A 23,243-nucleotide genomic window follows, 5' to 3' on the forward strand; every position below is an offset into this window, starting at 1 on the left:
GAGCTAGAAACAGATTTGAAAAAATATTTGGAAAGAAAGGCAATTGTAAACAATTTCTGTACTCTTGCAAAAAAAAAAACCTCCAACAACATGCATGGGTTTGGCTATGAAGTCACTAGGAATATGACTTGAAGGAAATTGTAGTTTAATACTTGGTTTCGGATTTGGCATTTTGAACAATCTCAAGTAGCCTGCTTCAGATGCAGCATGAAATCATAAATCATGGGAGAAAAGCAAATATTTTTAGGAAGAAGGAATAGAATCAGGTTATTTTGATCAGTTCGCTCTTTGTGTGATGTCACAGTTAATTCAGCCATTGTCAGCTGTATAAACCAGCCCACAGTAATTTATTCAGGAGGTCACCTTTAGATGAATATATTTGCTGGCTCTATAATTTCTTTGTGAGATGATACCTTAACTTCTGAGGTTTGTTGTAAGGTGTTTTTTATTATTATTTTAATCACTGAGGCTTTTTTGAGCTGAAAGGCAACTCAGGAAGACTTAAATGTATACAGAGATAACACCACCTATAAAACTGCATTATTTCTAAATCATATTCATTCATCCAGTCATATTTAAAGTTACAATAAGTAAAAAAAACAAAGCTGATTTAAATATTTCCAAAACAAATCCTTTCCAGCAAATGCTATACAGTCTTGATAAAAAGTTATAAAAGGACAATCTTTTGCCTGTTGGGGAATCAATTGAGTTTGATGGGTACTTTCTTAATGACAAATGTTTTCCAGTTGACCTCACTTATACTGGATGACCACATTCATGTTGGCTAGCAGTTATGGAAATTATAATCTAACACATCTTCACACAATTAAACTGAGAAAATTAAGCCTGTGTGAACTAAATTTACCTATGTCAAGTTAATATAATGCTGGGTCTATTTTACTGTGTTCCCCCCTTTCTTTTCAAAGTTACTTCTTTCTAGGATGATAAAAAAAATTAAATTATTATATTATGAATTTTCAAGACAAAGTGCACAGTTCGTGGAAGATGTTGTAGCCATTGGAATGTTTGGGAGCAGGATTACCACTTTTTACTTTAACTTCCTAAGCTTTCCTATCTTAGCCAGAGTCTGCAATGGTGATTTCACACAACTCTGTTATATTCATGCAGGAGAGAATTACTACCTCTGAGCTTCATGCCCACTGCCTGTCTGCAGATTGAGCTCAGGGCATACTCAAATGCAGGCGATTATACTAAATGGCTATGAATATTTGCCTATTGCAGAGGCCTCATCTCAGCCACAATTTTGGAAATTCGTCCTATTTGACTCATAGTAAGAATTGGGAAGGGACAAATGTTTTTATACACCCCTGTTTTTGAACACAAGGCATCACAGAATTAATGGTCTGCAGAAAGATCCTTTTCCAAGTGATCTGTTGTAGATTAGGTTGCTTTTTAGCAACAATGGGAAAAGAAAGGCAATACACAAAGAAAACAACTTCCAAACCACTGCGATAGGGGTAGGGGAAGGTAGAAGAAACATGGGGTGGATGAAGGGCCCCAGCTTAGGGCCCAAATATCCCATTCTGCTTGTCTTTATTCTGCTGGATTCCCCCCCCCCCCACACACACACACCTTTCCATTCGTCCAGGATCACCCTACTATTTCACTATTATTATATTCTCTGCTCTAAGCTGTAGCCATGTATGCGAATGGAGGCCAGGTGAGGATCACTAGCTACTACTGTACTGTACAGGTAGTCCTTGAGTTAGGACCACAATTGAGTCCAAAATTTATGGTGCTAAGCAAAACATTTGTTAAGATAGCGTTGCTCCATTTTTAGACTCTTCTTACCACCGTTAAGTGAATCATTACCTTTGTTAAGTTAGTAACGTGGTTTTTCAGCGAATGTGGCAATGTTTCCTATTCACTTTGCCTGTGATTCCAGGGCACTGCAACAGTCATAATTTTGATCACATGACCATTGGGGACAGGCAACGGGTGGTAAGTGTGGGAAAACGGCCGTATGTCCCTTTTTTCAGCATCATCTGTAACTTTGAAGTGTCCTTAAATGAGCTTGTAAGTCGAGGACTACGGGTGTTTACATACAGGCGCTCGCCCCTCCGTTCCCCGCCCAAACGTTCCCAAACAGGATGCCTATCGCTTTAAGAGCCTACATACCTTGATCTCTCCGAGGCAAAGAGATGGTGGCTTCCCCCACCCACCCACCCCCATCCCCAAATTCGGGGCGCGGCGCTCTGCTTTCCCCCCTTTCTGCCTACGTCACCTGATAGATTCCCCGTCTCCTCTTCCCCCCTCCCTGCGCCCCCCCCCTTCCCATACGTCGCCTGGTGCCTTTAGAGACGGACGGAGAGCGGGCTGGGCAAGCAGTTGGGCTCCTTGCCCGCCCCTCCCCTCCGTCCCTCCCTCCATCCCTGCGTGCGGGCAGAATCTTCTGGGTTGGCACCAATCGCTCCTCGGCGAAAATCCCCTCGGAAACAACGCAGCGGCGCGGGAACCAGCAGCCCCGCGCGCCCCGCGCGACGGGAGGCAGGTCGGAGAGGAGGAGAGGAGGCGGCGGCGGCGGTGCCCCGCTCTTGCCAGGGAGCGACTGGAGGATGGGAGCAAGCAGCCGCGCCGAGCCAAAGGGTGGCAGCAGCCCCAGCAAGCCGGGAGTTGCCTCGGCCGCCGCTTGATTCCTTCGGCGGGGAGAAAGAGGGAAGAAGAGGTGGCGGCGGTAGCAGAGGCAGCGGCGCTTTCTCGCTCTCCGGCTTCAGTGTCGGAGCTGCCGCCGCCCTGAGAGCGAGGAGGAGCCAAGCAGCGGCTGGCATGGAGCGGAAGAGCCCCGCTGCTGCGGGGAAGCAGAACCCGGGCAGCCGGGCACCAGGGGACGGGCACTGCGCCCAGGGCAGCGGCGGGTCAGCGGCGGCCGCCCAGCTTCGGAGCAGCGGCTGCGGCCAGCTCTCCGCGCCCACCGCCGCTTCTCCGGCTGCCGAGCCCGAGCAGCTGATCCGAAGAGCGCTGGATTTCAAAAGCCAAGGCGCTCAGTGCTACAAGGAGAAGAAGTGCCGGGAAGCCATCGGCAAGTACCACAGGGCGCTGCTGGAGCTGAAGGGGCTGTTGCTGGCCCAGGAAGACTCCGAGGACGCCGCTTCGACCGCCTCTACCGGGGGGGCTACCGGCCTGGGCAAACTGTCCGAGGAGCAGAGGCAACTGCTGGACAGCATCGAAATCGATTGTTACAACAGCCTGGCAGGTCAGGGCGGTCACTTTCGGGGTTTTGGCCTCGGGGTTGGCTGGGCGGGGGAGAATGATGATGAGGGGAGGACCTGGGAAGGAAAGTAGAAGGACAGAAGTCAGGCGCTTTGCGGCTCTCCCTCTCCCCTCCCTCCCTCCCTCTCTCCCCTCCCTCCCTCTCTCTCCCCATCTCTCCCTCCCTCCCTCCTTCCCTCTCTCTCTCTCGCCCGGAGCGCTCCGACCGCGCTTTGTGACTAAAGTTCGTCTTGGAGGCTGAAGGCAAAGGCAAGGGCTTTGGGGGGTGGGGGTGGGGAGATCGGATATACTTCTTCTCGCTGCAGTTGTATGCAAGTTTGATAGCGAGATCAAGTCACGAAATTGGGATGATGACAATTACAGGTGTCTCCCCCCTCCTTCTTCCCGCCCCCCTCAAACCTCCGCCTTCCTGAAATGGGCTATCCCCCCCCCCCGAAATCGTGTGCGGGGATTTGCCGCCCCTCTGATGTGGAGTCTGGAGAGGAAAAGCATCCCAGATGTCTTTCGAAAGAGTCCTTCTATCTAGCCGGAGAAGCAAATAAAGGCCGTATTTATTTAGGGTGAATTGGCGTTCTCGGAGGCATACTTTGTAGGTTGCTTCTGTCGTTGCTCCTGTGTGTGTGTGTGTGTGTGTGTGTGTGTGTGTGTGTGTGTGTGTGTGTCCGCGCGCGCTAACAGTTGAAAAGCACATCTGCTGCAGTGCACCTTTCTACATCGCTAAATAACTAGGGCATAATAAATAGCCATGGCTATGCATGAAACTTTAAAGTAAATGGTTGATTTCCTTGTCCCCAAGGCTCTTGCAAATCCAGTCTACCTAAAGGGAAAAGGATAAGAAGGGGGGGAAAGTAATTATTGCGGCAGATTTCTTCCAGCATAAACTGTTATGAACCAGAGAGATTTGTGAAGTATTACTCTCGGTAGATAGCGCTACCAATCTCCCCACCTTCTAATGAATTGAGGAAAATGCTGATTGTGCTAATGATCTTCAGAAGCAGCAGAATGCAATCAGTTAGTTGCTTTGTTTTTAACATGTTGCAAGAGTCTGTTGTTCCCCTGGTTGCAATAGCGGGGTAACACATTTGCCCTTCTAGAATGTGTTCCTAGGGGAAATATGTGTCCATCTATTCTGTGGGCAATGGTAAAATTAATACACAAACACACACACACACACACACACACAACCCCAGAGCAACTGAGTGGTGTGTGTGTGTGTGTAAAAGACAGCACTGATCACAGCAACACAAGAACAGGCATTAAGCGTCAGATCCATAGAAGCAGGGAATTTACCACACTAGATAGAACCCAAGGGGTAGATCCATGTCTCTCTCGCAGCTGAATGATGTGTGGGCCTTTAACTCCCCGAATTCCCCAGCCAGCCATCAAGCAGTTTCCACAGAAGGTCGTGGAGAATAAAAGGGTTAAGAATCTGTGGGAGTTTCGGATCCAGATGGACAGGCAGGCACTAGATAACCAACCAGACACTGTAGTAGTAGACAAATTAATAGACAAAGACCAGAAGAGAGCAGCAGTGATAGATCATGTAATGGTGCCAAATAACAACAACACTGGGAAGAAGAAGTCCGGGAAGTCTGAGAAGCGCCAGGCCTAGAGAAGGAACTAGAGGAGATGTGGAAAGCAGAAGCAAAAGTGGTCCCACTGATGATAAAAGCACTTGAGGCTGTGACTCCTAAATTGGGAGAATGGCTCCAGCAAATCCCATGAATGAAATCAGAGCTTTTGGTCCAGAAGAATGAAGTGCTAGGAACAGTTAAGATACTGCACAGAACCCTCAGGCCTTTGACAGAGGAGGACCCAAGATTAAGGAAGACACATACCACCACCAGGAGTGAGAAGGGAGTGTGTGTGTGTGTGTGTGTTTGTGTGTTGCAATTGTTCAGAGTTGGCTGTTTATTTCCCTTTCGGGGAACAGTAGAAGACCAAGGGGTCTAAAGTCAAATGTTTCGTAAAAAAGAGGAGGTATCTGAAGGCGGTTTGTCCTTGGTAGGGTGGTGGGAGTGGGGAGAGAGAAATATTCCAGAAACTTTGTGGGGAGAAAGGAAGAGAAAGAGCAAGCATTCATTATATCCACCTTGAAGCACAACAACTATAGAACAGTAGCTGGATTTGTTGTGATTTTTTCAAAGAGCAAGGCAATTAGGAGCCAGCAATTCTATCGCCTGCTAATTTCATGACAATAACTTTGAAGTGATCGATGGGTTCTCCAGAGATTACGATCCATAGATTCTTTCCCAAGACTTCTCTGCTTTTGCAGCTATCAATTATACAGCACTCCCTCCCCTCTCTGCCTGTTTCTTCCAGTTGTTTATCATCAGTTCAATAGTTTGGCATTAATACTATAATGGCTGGAGTTACCTCTTTCAGAAGTACTGATGGTAAAAAGCCACTTAACAACATAGGTCTAGGTGGGCATGAAATACTCTTAATTTGATTTCAATGAGCAATTGGAATACTTTTTAAAGAATCCAGAAAAAGGCAGCCAACTTATTTTTGTCTATTATCTATGGCTGATAGCAACGAGAATGCTAGTATTTAAGTATGTGAGCTCTAAACTAGGAAGATCTTGGTTCAAATTTCACCCATTCTAAATATTTGATGCAACCCCAGCAACTTTGATTTATTCATACACCTTGGGTAAGGATTCTATGATAGCCTGTTGCATGAACACAGTCTCTCAGTCAACACAATATTAGCACACCTTGCAAAATTCCTGTAAAATTTACTGAGACACATAAGGGAAACATTTTAAATTCTTTTTTTAAACAATCCAAACTCTCTAAAAGAATGGTTTTCAACATTGGCAACTTTTAAGATGTGTGGACTTTAACTCCCAGAATTCCCTGGCCGGTGTGACCCACCATATATTAAGAAGGGAAAAGGTGTGGAAGTGCATAAACTGACCAACAGACCTGAGACAAAAGCATTGTTCAGAATACATTTTATTGGGACTAAATGTAACTTTACTGTCTCTGCCTTTGCTTGGGTAGTTTACATTTCAGCTTAGTCTGTTGTATGAACCTGGCATTGTTCTGTTAAACCATTGTTTATAGTTCTCGGTTCATTGTGGTTTATTCAGCAAATGATGGCTAAGTAGACAATGTCTTACCTTGTGGTATGAACCCAGCCTCTGTGGGTGTAACTTTCATTATAGCCACCCAGGTTTCTGTTCCATGTGTTCCCTATTTCTCAAGTATCAAGAATTACACAGCACTTTTGTATAATAGCAGAGCACTGAAATATAATGAAAGAGCCGAGGTGGCGCAGTGGTTAGAGTGCAGTACTGCAGGCCACTTCAGCTGACTGCTATCTGCAGTTCGGCGGTTCAAATCTCACCGGCTCAAGGTTGACTCAGCCTTCCATCCTTCCGAGGTGGGTAAAATGAGGACCCAGACTGTGGGGGCAATATGCTGACTCTGTAAACCGCTTAGAGAGGGCTGAAAGCCCTATGAAGCGGTATATAAGTCTAACTGCTATTGCTATTGCTAACTCATGAATGTTACTATCTATCCAGTCTGATGCCCTCCAATCTTATTGGACTCCCAAGGCCTAGAGTAATGAATTCAATATATTTGCAGTGCACCAGATCGGGGAAGAGGGGTATATTTCTGTTTCAATAACCCACCGATACTCTTCCACTTACACCTGGGGTGTCTATTACTAGTACTCACATCATCACAGTGGTGTCACGTGACATATTGGAACTTTCCCCGCCTTCACTAAACCAGGTGTGGGTGTGGCCAGTGAGTTACACATCTGGCCCGCGGGCTGCAGTGGTGTATTAACCGTTAAGCAGACTAAGCACGTGCTTAGGATACCAGGCCCAAAGGGGGCACCACAAAGTTGAGAAATTTTTTAAAAAAAGCAATGAAGATTTGTACAGTATGTACAAAGGAGAGGGGCACCAAGATTTGTCAGTACTTAGGGCACCAGTGAGCCTTAATCCGCTCACTGGCGGGCTGGGACTTTGACAGCCCTGACTTACACTGCTTAACCTAATTCTGAGGTCATGTATTTGTATGTTTCTCTCTGGGTGTCTGAGTGTGAGAAATACATTTGTACAGTGTAGTACTCTTTTTGGCTTTGGTCCCATCATCCATGGGCTCCAAGCCTACCCAATGTCACATTATATATATATATATATATATATATATATATATATATATATATATATATATATATATATATATATATATATATATATATATATATATATATATATATATATATATATATATATATATATATGTTATATTTATGCTGATAAATAAATAAAGGGAGACTAGTATAGATCTATTTCAAGCTATTTAGCTCTCATCCGCTAGCCATACCCAAGTTTGGGAATCGAACCTGTGCTCCATTGCCTCCCAGGCAGGGAGTTAACCATTTGAGCTACAGAGAACGACTCCTTTATCAGCCAGCCAGGGTGGGAGGTATATACTTAAAGTCACAACCCCTGGTATGCCCAAGTATGGGAGGAAGGTCACACTTCCACTCTCTGTCATTAGGCTCGTCACAAGAGACCATACTTGGGCATACCAGGGGTTGTGACTTTAAGTGTATGTATGTATGTATGTATGTATGTATGTATATGTATATATGTATATATGTATATATGTATGTATGTGTATATATATATATATATATATATATATATATATATATATATGTATATATGTATATATGTATATATGTATATATGTATATATGTATATATGTATATATGTATATATGTATATATGTATATATGTATATATGTATATATGTATATATGTATATATGTATATATGTATGTATGTGTGTGTATATATATATATATATATATATATATATATATATATATATATATATATATATATATATATATATATATATATATATATATATATATATATATATATAATGTATATCTTGGAACTAAGAAGCCTCCCCCTCTCAAAAGATGACAGATGTTATTGAGGATGAGGAGAGGGGCGGGTTCATATTTCCAATATAGACATAAATATTAATAATAAATGATGGTGACAGCCAAGATCAATAAAGAACATGCCTCTGAGCAGTGTAAAGACAACTAGAGTCTGCCAGGAGAGGTTGATCTAATAGCAGAGTTTGGACCTCAAGATCACAGTGACAGATTCATAGCTTGGAAGCCCAGCCAGGAGCACAAACTCAGCTGGTTGTGCTGGTAAGGTGATGCACTGCCTCTCAGCTTCTGCAGCATCTCCTTTTACACTATTGAGCCCATTCATCCTTTTTCTGGGTGTATCATTTCGATATAGATGGGAAGAATCCAAGCCTCATCCCGCTCTGACTCCTTCTTCAAGAGGGAAAAAAACCATTTCTTATAGAAATATGCTCCTCCACTTCTCACTGAACGTAGAACTGCAACTGAGAATTATAGAATGGGGGTGTGGGAGACCACTAGGGATGCTCGTATGTTTTTCCATACATTTAAGGCAGATTTTTTTCCAACTTAGGCGGGACTTGGGATGACAATTTCCATCATCCCCACCCATCCAATCATGCTCACTAGGAATCATGGGAGTTATAGACTAGCACTGGTCAATACCTTCAAGTTGGAAAGCCTTAGTTAAAGGCTGTATGTACTTCAGATATTTGGACATCAACAGGAGATCATTGCTTCACGTTTTATTGTTGAAAACAACACAAACAAGGTTTATAAAGAGGAATCATTTTTGAAGCTGCTCAGATGACAAATGTTCTGAAGCTTGTCAAATGACAAGTGTTTTGATCAGCAACAATTGTTTCAGGCATCCAAATTGTGCCTCCAAGTTGCAATCGATGAACTGTGAATTTCCGTTGAAGCTATGATAATGCAGCTTTGAGATGCTCATATGGGTAGCCTATGCAACATTTAGCCTTTTTAAAGTCACATTTTAACAGATGCAGTATTTTTTTTTCTCCTCCAACCTACATACTTAGCTGTGATTTGGAGAAAGATGATCAGGTGACATTAAATACTGCTTTTTCTTGTACTTGCGCACATGTTCCAACATTGATTTGTTCATCCAAGTGTAATTCTGTATCATTTGGCAGAAGAAAGGGTGGTGATGTTTGACATTCGTTGGTTTATTTCCATCTCACGTTGCACTTCAAGGCTTACATGGTGTTGTATAGATGCCAGGTCTTTACTATTAATAATTCAGCGGATGCTGAAATGCTCCCTAGTTTTGAAGAATAGATATTGCTAAATGAAAATATCTGCAAGATCATCAGATTGGTGGTACCAATCAATCAGGACTAGAAGATAAATAGAGTTGAAAGGTTTGCACAAGAAACTGGCTTGCTGAAAGAATCTAGCCAGGTATTCAGAACTCGGTTTCAGAGCACAAACTATTTCTGATTCTTATAAGATTTCATTATTATAGGTTTAGTTGTTACACATTGTATATATTTATTCAGACCTCACTACACAACATTTTGTGTGCTAGGGGAGTGGATGCAGTTATGTCCCTTAGGGTATTATTCTAGGCCTTACTATAATATAACATGTGCTCAGGTCCAGGGGCATCTATGGGGAGATTTAAGAAGTCAAGATGGGTCACACATTCAAGACCCCCCAACCGTCTCATACTCCACACATATGGAACCGAGTGTGGCTTCAATAATAGTGCCAATAACGTAATTACATATATATGCTGCCTGACTCCAAGTGATGGGGTCACCGTCTTCATTCGCATATCATCCCTGACACCTCTGTGTGAACCTATGTAGAGATTTTATAGCAATCAAAAGGGTTTCACTGTGGAGTGCTGCTGGTGAGGATGAAGGCAATATTTCCGGATAAGAGTAGTCTGGTAGTGCATCATTTATCTTCTGTGTATGCTGGTTTGTGTGTGTGTGTGTGTGTGTGTGTGTGTGTGTGTGCATATGCACAATATTCACATACACTATAGCTATATATGTGCATGAATGTAAAATTTGCTAGTGCTCTGAATGGGATTTAGAGTCAGCTGGGTGGAGAACAGCATAATTACCCTGAACCGCAAGGATAACCCATCCACCAATCAATGAAACTTAGATACATCTTGCAGATACTAGACTAAATTAGCTTCTTTTCAGTCAATCTGCATAATTCATTTGCCTTGTGTCTCCTTCCCTATACCATATAAAATATAAGCATTTCAACTCTATAACTTTTGTATTGCCAAAGCTACAGCAGAGGGTCATTCAAATTGTTAAGATGAGCCCAAATGGGATTGATTGATAATGGTTCATTCTGTAGTGAAAACCACATCACTGACTATTGGGATGCTGGAATGGTCTTAAATGCAAGCTCTAATCACAAGCTGCTTTTTCAGTGTTGTCATTACTTCAAATAGTCATGTAATGAGATCCACCTGTATTTATTTTGATTCCCAAAATTCTGCAATTGAAAATGAGTTGGCAGAGATTGTTGGCTTAGCGTTTGGAGTGATCATAGTCAGTTTAGAAACACTGGATAACATGTTTAGTATGACAAGATGATTGTTCGGCTTTGGATAAATTTTGAACATTGAATCATTCCGTTCACTTTGGGATGCTGGCTTTGACTTAACCTGATTATTAAGTGAATTGGGAGTAATAAATTATGGCTTGAAAGCAATATAACCTATCCACATCCTTTTATCTATTTATTTAGACAAAATTGCCAGCATCACTGGGAATCTTTGGTTGGACCCATAGAGTGGTCTCTTATGCGGTTTGTCAAATCCAGGATAGCTATTATATATTATGATTTATGAGAAAATCAAATTCGCTGCAGAGCTCTTTGATCTGTATATCAAATATCACAGCGGCTGTTTTCTGAAATGGTAAAGATATTAAAATAATGGTCACTCCTACAAAATAAAATTCTATTATTTGTAACCAAATGAGTTTGAAGCAGCTATTTAGCTGTGATGTCTTGACTGAACATAACCTTGAATTAGCAATGAATTTGATTTCCTTAAGCCTCCCTCTGAATGATTTTGTGAAGTGCGGGTGAGAGAGTGGAGGAGTAGGAGCCATAGCAAATCCTGATGTTATTATAATGAAACTGAATTTGAGCATTCCTGGATCAGTAGGCTAGAACTGGATGCTCTTACTCATAATTGATGCATTTCCATATGACTTAATAATGGATTGCTTTCACAGTTTGACATTCTCCTTTGTCATTTTTATTCTTGAATCATATATGTCTTAAATTGCCTTGAACTTTAAAGCAAATAACTGTCTTTTAAGTGCTTTTCTTCTGGCCCTTTGTAATGTAAAAAAAAAGTCTCTTTCAGTGAGTTGAATGTCACTTTAGCTGAGCTCTGTTCCTGGTGGTACCTGAGCGCATCCATGTGGTTGAGTTAATAACAGTAAAGAACAGGATGTCATTACCACATTCTGGGATGTTTTCTTCAAATCCCTGGTATTTTTGTTGGTGGCCGCCTACCTAAATACTTCAATATTGGTCAGCTTTTTCAAGATCAGTCAAGGTCGCCCACTATGACAAAAACATTTCAAAGTTGGAGAACAGGGTAGGGTGATAAAAGGTTGACCTCTAAGTCCCCTTTGAATCTTAAAGGCGCAAAGTAAGAGTTGGGGTTGTATGGGCTAGCACTGTTTCACATCCACGCATTCATTCCTACACCGTGCGGGCTTTGGATAGCCTCAGGATCATCTCCTTGAATGCAGGAGTTGTCTGCCTGTTTGTACCCGTCTACTTGTCCATTTCCTGGTTGTGAAAAACAAAGCTGGTGCCCACAATGGTGGAGGGAAGGGAGCCACAGCTTGTCCTCCCCCCTTGATTTGCTTGCCCATGCTGTGAAATAAGGATGCCTGTTCATCTGGAAAACCCTAGAGACGGTCCTTCAGTTTCAGCTCACACTGAAGCAGTTATTTACCATTTTTCTGGTATTTGGGGTAGCCATTATACCTGAGACTCCAAGCTTTCTGGTGAGCTCCTTTAGAATTCTGAGATATTGTGGGAGGGGCTTACAGGAGGCTTGCCATTCCCAAAATTGTTGCATGGGGAACAAAGCCATGAATTCACAAAAGTGCTACCTGCACCATTCTATCCCACCTTCCACACAACACTCCCTCCTGTCCTATTTCTGCCCAGATGGACCCTTGGTAAATAAAGCACTGAGTTGTAGCCGTTAATTTTAAGGCCCATTTCGACACAGAGGCCTTCTGAGAAAGATGATGCTGGAGGCTGATTCATATCTTTGTGGCATGCAAAATTAATCTGAAAATTAAACTGAATGTTTTAATTAATTTGCTAAGCTTTATGACCACCCTCAGAGTGAAACGATAAATTTCATCCTCTTCTTGACAGAACCATCCCCAAATACTACACATCTGGAACAAAATGAGGCAGAAACCCATCTAAACCAAGGGTGTTCAACCTTGACAACCTTATGATTTGTGGATTTCAAGCCTCAAAATTCCTCAGCCACAATGCTCTAAATTTTGATCTATATCTACATTGTAATAGGCACCACCCCACCCCTTTCTGGATTCCTGCATTTCTCTGAGCATAAGATCTTTGTTTTCTTTCCCCCCCCCATCTCTATTAGTTCTCTTAAGAAAACTGATGTTTACATTCCCCCCACCCCAAAAGCCATAATAAGCCCATGTAGTTAGTGTATGGCTCACTGTGTTGTGTGAACCAAAGAATTGGATTGAGTAAGTGGGGTCAATTTACCATGTATAAAGTATACTATGCATGTTAGATATCCCCCCCCAAGACTGAAAGAGGTTTCCACCAAGGTCCTCTGTTCTGGTGGGAACAGAGGTTGAATCTCATTGGTTAAGAGGTCTGACAGATCCCTTTAAAAGGGGACACTGTCCGACCATTCCTGCTCCGACCCTCTGGAACGAACTCCCCGTGGAGATTCGCACCCTCACCACCCTCCAGGCCTTCCGCAAAGCCCTTAAAACCTGGCTGTTCCGACAGGCCTGGGGCTAAAGAACCGTGCCCCTATCTCGAATGGTATGATTGTTGCGCTTTTAAATTATGTATTGTTTTGTGTTGTTTTGGCAAATTGTTTGTATCCCCCCTTCCCTTGTTTTGAGCTGTGAGCCGCCCTGAGTCCCCCTGGGGAGGGGAAGGGCGGCATACAAATGAAATAAACAGTTAAACAGTTAAACAGCCGGATGTTTAGCAATAGCAGTAGACTTATATACCGCTTCATAGGCCTTTCAGGCCTCTCTAAGCGGTTTACAGAGAGTCAGCAAATTGCCCCCAACAATCTGGGTCCTCATTTTACCCACCTCCGAAGGATGGAAGGCTGAGTCAACCCTGAGCCGGTGAGATTTGAACCACTGAACTGCTGATCTAGCAGTAGCCTGCAGTGCTGCATTTAACCACTGCGCCACCTTGGCTCTACTTGATTTGCAATAAAGAGCTGTTGTTTACTGAAGCCTTTTGTGCCTCCTTTACCCGATCTAACAGTGCAAGCATACCTACGTTCACCAAATAATTAATGCAAGAATATCAGTGTTATACTTTGTCAGCAAGGCAGTAATAAATGTATTTAAGCTGTCACGAGACTTTCTTCTTTTAAAGATAAAAAGCTTAGCTTTTTAGCACTCTAAAATGAGGCCTCCAGCTTTTTCCTGAAGTCTTACTAAAACCTGGAGCAGGAGCCCTTTTCTGGACAGGAATCAAGAGGCAATCCACATACACGTTCTTTTACTGCAATAACTAGAATCTGTAAGAATTAGAAGGCTGTAATTAACTATTCTTCCATTATCCAGCATCATCGTGGGGTGGCTTGGTTCATAATTATCACACTGCCTAGATGTGAAGTGGGATTTTCATGCAGAGTAGAAATTGTAAAAGTGAAATCAAGAGCTTATTGTAGTTCATCTTCATAGTGCACAGGATAGTATTCCTAGCAGATTGTAAAAATCTACACCTCTTTCTTTTTATACAATTGTAACTCAAGATATCTCCCCCATTAAATGTTTTGCAATCTTTAATTGCCCAAGTCAATTGCATCTACATGTCCCTGGGTAAAATTAGAGTAAAACACCAACGCCGAACAGCTAAGAAAATTTGGAATTTAAAAGTGATGGTTCTGTCTGAGTCACTCCTGTCCAATATGGTCTTATGGAGTTGTTCTGACCCAACCTTAGCAAGTCATTATAAGCTACTTACTCACAAGTAAAAACAAACCCCTTTTCAAACAGGGTAGGAACAGTCTTTTATTCATGTGGATAAACAAAAATCAAATGTAATTAGTCCCAACAGACCTGGCCAAGAAATCTGAATTGCTTGCTGTATCCTAAAAGCAAACAGTTGTCTGTGACAACCAGCCATTCCCAAACCCCTATTATTTATTTCCCAGCCAGGGAGGGACTGGATGCTAGCATCCATGTCTGCTTTTCCTTGAGAGTTGGCTTATTGTTTTCCTTTGCTCTCCTCTCTTTTCCTCTCTGTGCATACATGTATCTGGGATGGGCCCCATCTGTTCCTCCCCCTCACTCAGCTCAGGCCCCGAAGATAGCTGCCTCTCCACCTGGGGGAGGCTGGAAGGCCCCAGCTCTGCCTCTGTCTCTGATGCTGTTTCCTTATCAGAGCCTTCCAAAAGCCAGAGCTTTCAGAACATCAGAGCTTCAGAAAGTTGACCCAAGCTCTCCTCCTCCTCCTCCTCCTCCTCCTCCTCCTCCTCCTCCTCCTCCTCCTCCTCCTCTGACTCTGCAGCTAACTCTGCTGGCAGTCAACAGGCCACAACTGGAGTTTTCAGTCAACTTAATGGGAGAAAATCATTCCATTTCTAGGATCAAAGATGGCCTTCTGCTACTTGACCTCTGCTCAGAGGTTTTATATGGACACATCCAAGTCATTTTCTTGGCAAAAGTGTGAAAGTGATTTGCCATCACTGCCTTCCCAATCTAGACTATAGTCACGTGTTTCTTGGTGGTCTCTAATAATATTAGCCAAGATCAGGCAGATGCTGCAACCTCCTTAGACCTTTCTAGGATTAGTAATGCTAAAGTTGAGATAACGGATAGAGTCCTAGATCTTACAACATGTTTCCATTCCTATCAAAGTATCATCAGTGGTAAGACTTTCCAAAATGTAAGAAGACCATTTCATACCAAACCAGCAGCATCTCCCCAAGCAGCTTTGATGACTTGCTGCTGTTCATCGCTCATGATGTTTGCAGCTGATGCCCCTCTATTACTGGCAAGATAGCTATTTTGATTAAAGAACCAAAATGAAATGAAATATCCATCACAGGAAAATGCTTGTGCTTTGTGGTGTCTTGGTGAAAAGCTGTTTGTTTACCTACTGAAACGATTGGAAAACAACACTCAGCAGTGTCACTTGCAGTGCTAATCCCAAGGCACAATCTGTGTAGATCCCTAGAGTATACTAAACAAAGGACATCAGCCTGTTCTTGCCAAACATCCAGAAGTCACTTTAAGCCTCTTCCCCTTCTGTTCTCTAAGTTCATATTGCAGTAGTTGTGCTTAAAGTCAAGAAAGCCTTTGCATCCAACATGGCTGAAAGCTGCATCCTGATCTAAGGAATGTAAACATGAATTTACATTTAGTTTCATTCAACTGGATTGTGGGAAGAGATTTGCTTTCTTCTAGCTCCCTAGAACTCTTTCTGGAAATTCTATACAGGCAGGGCAGGATTCTACTAAATGCACTGATGGTAAAGAGCAGATCCTTGAAAGCCTGGCTGATGCACCTCATGTTTTGTAGGGCTTTTTTTTTTTTTTAATTAAATGTTTTTTTAGTTTTAGTTTAAAAACTGGTACAACATCTTTCTTAATATATCAATCAATTACAGATAATACAGGAAAAAAACAAAGACAACAATCAGAAAAACAAAACAAAACACAGGGCTTTTTTCAGGATCCTGTAGGAGTTGCCACCGTAGGGAGAAGACATTTCTATAAGTATAGCATCTGAAATCTGAATCCAGCTTGCTATGTCAGTTTACTTAAATTTGATTCATTCCTACTAAAATCTGCTTAAATAGCTCTACTGTTGACTCTTCCCATCCGATGGAAAATTTAAAATAGGAGTAAACAATCTTCAGGCTGAATTGGAACAATGTTATTTGAATTAAATACAATTGCTAGTATTCCTCATATATTTAGCCTCTTTTCCCTTCAGGCTCATTAAAAATTATAATTCAGCACCAAATTTTGGATCAGGTTTTAGGATTCAAGGTTTCTTTGAGGAACAGCCTGTAGATTTATAGCCCTCTTTCAACAGCATGTAAACATATTACATTAGTTGTAGGTACGTGCATGTAGGTTTTCTTATAGAATTAGATAGATATTTAAGTGGCCTTTGGGACAGCAGGACTGGAGACTGTAACCTAATATCACTTCCCGTTGTTGAATCTAGGCATTTAACATTCTCACCCATGTCATGAGAACTAGCCTTCTGAAATTTACTTTTCCAGCATAAAAAACTATCAGTTTGTATTTTTCAATGAATCCTGATATTTCTCAGGTAATGCATTCCTTAACCAGGATATATGAACTAGTCCTTGAATGATTGGTGTGGTCTCAAAATTCCCAAACTCGCATATTTGGCTCTGCTGTGTTTGTAAGGGAAACATGGAAGCATCATCAACCCCAAAGCCTTACACAGAGTCTCCCATTAGATACAGGAATTGGAAGTCATCACCAACTGGTCTGAAAATGCCATCCATATTCCTGAATTGGCACCTGCCCTTTCTCATTTATGGAAAGATGAATATTAAAGATTATGCTACATTTCAGGACAATGCATCTTCTCACAGCAAATAATAGCGTAATGCTAGATTGCACATTGATAAATATTTTAAATCACAACATTTAAAACAGATAAAACAAATACATTTAACATCAAATGTAGTACTGCAACAGAGGGAATGGTGAGAGTTGTGTCAATCTTTCAAAACCAACTGGAACAGAATGTTCTATAGACCCTCCAAAATCTAAAACAAAAAATGTAAAACCTCCCTGGGGTTGGAATTCCAGACATGCTCTGCCAATGATTTCTACTCCTTGGTCATCATTCCAACCTTCTCACTGGTGGACCTAAGAACATAGGTATGTGTGTGTGCATGCGCATATGCACACGCATGCGTGCACATGCACATATGTGCCAGTTTGGCCTCGTGGTTAAGACACCAGTCTAGAAAGCAGGCGACTGTGAGTTCTAGTCCTGCCTTAGCCATGAAAGTCAGCTGGGTTACCTTTGAGCCCAACCCAAGTCACAAGATTGTTATTGTGGAGAAAATAGGAGGAGGAAGGTACATTGGCTATAGAACAGAGTTGGAAGGGACCTTGAAGGTCTTCTAGTCCAACCCCCCTGCTTAGGCAGGAAACCCTACACCACTTCCAACATCTTCTTAAAAACTTCCAGTGTGGGAGCATTCACAACTTCTGGAAGCAAATTGATTAATTGTTCTAACTGTCGGGAAATTTCTCCTTAGTTCTAAGTTGCTTCTCTTCTCGATTTGCTTCTTGTCCTGCCCTCAGATGCTTTGGAGAATAATTTGATTCCCCCTTTTTTGTGGCAATCTCTGAAATATTGGAACACTGCTATCATGTCTCCCCTAGTCCTTCTTTTCATTAAACTAGACATACCCAGTTCCTGCAACTGTTCTTCATGTTTTAGCCTCCAGTCCCCTAATCATCTTTGTTACTCTTCTCTGCACTCTTTCTAGAGTTTTAACATCTTTTTTACATTGTGGCAACCAAAACTGAATGCAGTATTCCAAGTGTGGCCTTACCAAGGCATTATAAAATGGTATTAACACTTCATATGATCTTGATTCTATCCCTTTATTTATGCAGCCTAGAACTGTGTTGGCTTTTTTGGTAGCTGCTGCACACAGCTGGCTCATATTTAAATGGTTGTCCACTAGGATTCCAAGATCCTTCTCACAGTTACTACTATTGAGCAAAATACCACATATACTGTACCTGTTGTTTTTCTTGCCTAAATGTAGAGCCTTACTTTTTTCACCATTTAATTTCATTTTGTTAGATAGTGCCCAATGTTCAAGTTTGTCAAGATCCTTCTGTATCTTAAGCCTGTCTTCTGGAGTGTTGGCTATTCCTGCCAGCTTGGTGTCATCTGCAAATTTGATGAGTTCCCCATTTATCCCTTCATCCAAATCATTGATGAAGATGTTGAAGAGTACTAGGCCCAAAACAGAGCCTTGGGGTACTCCACTGCACACTTCCCTCCATGTAGCTGCAGTTCCATTGAGGACTACACATTGAGTGTGGTTGGTCAGCCAGTTACAAATCCATCTGGTGGTGATGCTGTCTAACCCACATTTTTCTACTCTCTAGTAGTAGGTTAAAGTAGGTCTACTTTATCAAATGCCTTACTGAAGTCCAAGTAAATTATATTATCAGTATTCCTCTGGTCCACTAATTTTGTCCCTTTGTCATATGTTTGCTACCTTGTGTTATTTGTAAAACTAATAAAACTGGGATACAAATAAATATGCATGCATGCACATATTTTGTTAAATAATTAAAAATAATAAAATAGTAGTGCAGACAAAAAACCCACAAATGCTAAATGCATCTTTAACTGTTATAAAATATTAACAAACTTTATCATCTAAATGAAAAATTACACTATATATGAACTGCATATAATGTTTTTAAAAATGGTGAGGAGAAAAAGAGAAAAGGGAGAGAAAGAGCAGGAGAGCTGGAAGTTTGTGTAATAAAGAACTTCAGAAAAATTTACCACAATACTTTAAAGTTTTCCTCCTTGCCCCTTTCTCAAAAGAAGTTAATGATAAGCCACGTTATTAACAGCTCATAGCTGCAATTTAGCGGAGACTTATCATCCTAATGTTAAATATGTATTTTTTATTTATTTCTCACATTTCTAAACCACCCATCTCCCTCAAAGAGGGACTCTAGGCAGTGTACAATATAATGTCAAAATAGCAGTTATATATATTGTATATGTAAAAGTTAAAAATTTGAACAGGAGGCAAGAGGTTAAAATTAGTTAAAAGGTGGTGAAGGAGAGCTTTCAGGGGACCAATGAGCTCCAATTTGTCTGAAATCGCCCCCTGATACCATGTCCAAATTTATTGACCTCTTGATAGATTCTGAACACAGATTCTATGGTCAAGAAGAGTGTGTCTTTATTTAACAGCAAAGTCGTGTTCCAAGGTCGTGTTGACTGTCTTATGGATTTTAAACCAAAATTATTGGATAAATTATAACATACATCATGGGATAAAGCCAAACTGGGGGATTAAATGTTCTAATCATGAGTTGCATCTCCAACAGCATGACAATTGTAAGTAATTAAAGATAATAAAAGGTAAAGGATTCCCCAATCCAGTCGAGTACGACTCTAGTGGGGGAGGAGCACCTCACAGGGTGGTGATTGTAGAGAAAATAGTACAAATATTATATATTTGCCAGCTTAAATTACTTATAAAGCAATAAAGGTGGGATAAAACTGTAGTAAACAAACAGGTAAGTAAATAGTATATTTCTAATATACACGGAGTTATGTATATATGTTTACTCAAGTCTCCAAGATGGATTTTGTGGATATAATGCAGACCATCTGGAGCAGAAACTGAGCAAGTCTCATTCCTTGAGCAGCCTTTGGCCCTGCAGTACATGAGGGAATTTGCCAAATGGCTAGAAGAGTTTCTTGTTTTTATTTCTTCAGCTCTCCAATTAGTTATCCCAGTACTATTTGAAAATGCAAAGTTCACTTGAAAATATCTGCAGATGTTGGATGTCTAGCAGCACAAATTGCATCGTAGAAATACCTCCTGACCCCAATCTTGCTATCCATGCAAGGCTGGCACATCCATTGTTTATTGCAGCTATTTATATCCTATATAAATTCAAAGGCACCTCACTGCAACACCAATTAACAATCAACAATAAAAAAAAAATTCTTCAAGCTCATTAGAACCATCCTTCTGAGCAATTGATAGAATATGAGCTGAGACAGATAGGCAGAAGAAACAGTTCTGCTCTACCAAATACTTATTTTTCACCTATCTCCCTCATAAGTCTTGAATCTGTTAGGAATATAATCTAATGGTTGGGTTGGCAATATATAAATCATGTAACAATGCTGTACCTGTTTCTTTAAATCATGCTGTAAATGCGATTGGTTGCCGTTTTCCTCAATCGGCCATAAGATGGAGCCAGAACCACTGTTAGATGCTGATCTGATCTGAGTGTTTGGAAGCTGGCTGTTAGAAGTGCCATATAGTGATCAGCGTGAGCTATTGTAAGTTTCGCAACTGCTAGCAAACTTTGTGTACTGGACTGTTTGTATGATTATGGACTATGTTATTTGGATTATCCCTTAACTGAAAGACGTTGATGACTGACTGTCTTAACCGTGTATGACTTGGACTGTTTGATGGACTCTGATATCTCTATTTCCACGAAAGTAAAAGCCTATTTAAACTGTTGTGTCTCTGTATGCTGGTTTGTGTGTTCTCCAACAAAACTCTCACAACGCTTCTCTGAACGCACTTGCTCTCCCAATGGGGAGATTACCTAACAGAATCCTTCACACATGGCAGTGGTGCCAGTTGGTCCATTGGAAGGGACCTTCACACATGGCAGTGGTGCCAGTTGGCCCATTGGAAGGGACCTGGAGAACAGCCAGCTGGAGCAGGAAATCCTCTTTGGCCATCTGCCTCATGCTACAGGTGAGGCATTATTTGAACTATATTTCAAAAGTGTTTCATCTAACTATATCTATTTTTCAAAGCCAGCAAATAAACTCCCTTTAATTAGAGGGTTTTTTTCCTTTGCAGTACAATGGGAAGGAAAGTTTCCACCAAGGTCACCTTTTCTTCAATCCTTCGTGGATCCCGTGTGATGACATTGTGACACCCCAGGGGTCTGCGGATCACAGGTTGAGAACCACTGCCTTAGAGGAAGTAAATTATCTGGATCAACATTTGGGCCTGGATAGAAAGTACTCTGGTCATCTAATAGTTGATCATTACTGGGGTCTGAATGAGGGGAATGCAATCCCTTCTCATTTATTCGGACCTCTTGGCTTCTATAACCATCACCATTGTACCCGTCTGACTTCAAAGGCAGGGCACTAGGAACTCTGTTCTGAAGTTGTTCTTCCTGAGTAGGCAGTGCCACTTGTGATGATTGGGGAGAGGCAGGGGTGGGCTTCAAAATTTTTAGCAAGGTGTTCTCTGCCCGATTGCTGGATGGGCATGACCAAGGTGAGCGTGGCCTAGTTGGCCTCCTGCACTACGATGGGGGGGGGGCATTTTTGCCCTCCCCAGGCTCTGGAGGCTTTCTTTGAGCATCCAAGAAGGTGAAAACAGCCTCCCCAGGCTCCAGAGCCCCTCTGAAAGCCAGAAATGGGCCTGCTTTTAGCCTTCCCAAACTTCCAGTAAGCCCATTTTTTGTCCTCCCTGAGCCTCCGTGCGCGCCCTGCACTTACCTGCATCCACAATGGGCTACGTGGGGACTCCTAGGAGGGGTGGGGTGGGCAGAGCTATCCAGGAGTGGGATTTGGGGGTTCTCTGATTTGCCCAGAATCTTAGCTAGAGGTTCTCCTGAACTGCTGCGAACCCCCAGCAGCCCACCTCTGGGGAGAGGTCACCCGAACAGTTGCCCACTTGTGGGTGCCGTGAGGTTCATCTTTTTCTCCCCTGCTATTTCACATCTGTACAAAGCTACTAGGAAGATCATCAATTGGTTTGAGCTGTGACAAAAGGAAAGAAACTGAGATTAAGTCCCGGCAAGAAGAAGGTTTCTGGGCAAACTTTGTCTCTCCCAGTGATAATTCAGGATAAAAGTCCTCCTCTTGAAGGAACAGGCCCACTTGGGAGGTCTCTCAGAGTCCAAGTTATATATTTGTATTTATTTATCAACTTTAGGAGCCATCCTTCAGATCTGCTCCTGAGGTTCTTCCTAGCTTCCTAGAGCACCTTTAGGAGCGATGGAGTGTCTCAGGAGAGAAGCCTCTTTAGCAGGAAGGTCAGTTTCTGCTGAGAGCCTACAAAAGGCAGAAGGATCTTTAGTGATGCTTGCTAAGAAAGAGCAATAGGGAAGAAACAGAAGAGGAAACCACTGAATAAGCTTTCTCAGTTAGTGAATGACTCACGAAGTGGGAAAGCATAACTGAAGTATGAAAAGAAAAAGCTACTGGAGATTCAGAGCATGCATATTGCTTTTGAAAGGTAAAACCTGGGTTAAACATTACTGGGGAAATTAAAAGAAAAGAGGAAAAAGAGGAAACCCTCCAGGGCTTTTAACCACTTATTCAACAATAGCAACAAACAAAAGAAGGCAGAAGCGATCTCTGTTCACGATGGAGATGATGATGAGAGGTGCAGAAGATATTGAGCAAAGTGGTATTTGTCTGTGAATACAGAGAAATGTCTAGCCACTGAATACGCTTTATTTTCTGGGATTTTTTTTAAAAAAATATTGTACTTCTCAGTCTAGCTTTGGTTTTCCATCCCATCCAAGTACTAACCAAGTCCAAAACCAGGAAAGGCCAGCCTGAAAAATATGAGAAGAAAATTACAAATAATTTCCTGCGATTTGACTTCTTATATTTCAATCTTAATTATATTAATATTATCTCTTAGTTGTATTGGGTCTCAGAAACTTGATGAGTTTATGTTCTGCATAAATGAATGAAATTCTGGCCTTAAACTTAGATTTCCCCCCCCCCCACCCTAAATAAGATCATGGACGGCAGCTGTGGAAAAATATTTGTGTGCAAATATTCTTCACAGACAGACATAATGATGTCATCACTTCTTCACAGACAGACATAATGATGTCATTTCCACTATTAGTAATTTTTGGGTGGGAGCATATTTCTGCTGCAAGCTTAGAAATATTGCAGTAATCATACAAAAAAGGACATGTAAAGCATAGCAGGGAAGTAATACAGCTTTCATATGAGTACATCAAACTTCCTTACTTCAAAGTTGACCATTAGGACCAAATTCATAAATTGCTGCAGCTGAAGAATTGGCTTGCTTGAGAAATGAATGAATT

The 23,243-nt window shown here is 41.8% G+C and overlaps 1 protein-coding gene across 1 annotated transcript in view; it reads left to right on the forward strand.

The window, feature by feature from the left end:
• Positions 1-2,314: 2,314 nt before the first annotated feature.
• The window catches only part of TTC9 (tetratricopeptide repeat domain 9), a 39,068-nt gene continuing 18,139 nt past the window's right edge, over positions 2,315-23,243 (forward strand). Inside the window, exon 1 of the mRNA XM_087721667.1 lies at positions 2,315-3,214. Within this exon, the coding sequence (XP_087577793.1) occupies positions 2,788-3,214 (427 nt within the window). The 5' untranslated portion in view covers positions 2,315-2,787. The remainder of the gene's footprint in view (positions 3,215-23,243) is intronic.

The sequence above is a fragment of the Thamnophis sirtalis genome, unplaced genomic scaffold (assembly GCF_051295495.1).
Source record: "Thamnophis sirtalis isolate CommonGarterSnake01/CBP01778 unplaced genomic scaffold, rThaSir2_p1.2 scaffold_1, whole genome shotgun sequence".
NCBI lineage: Eukaryota > Metazoa > Chordata > Lepidosauria > Squamata > Natricidae > Thamnophis > Thamnophis sirtalis.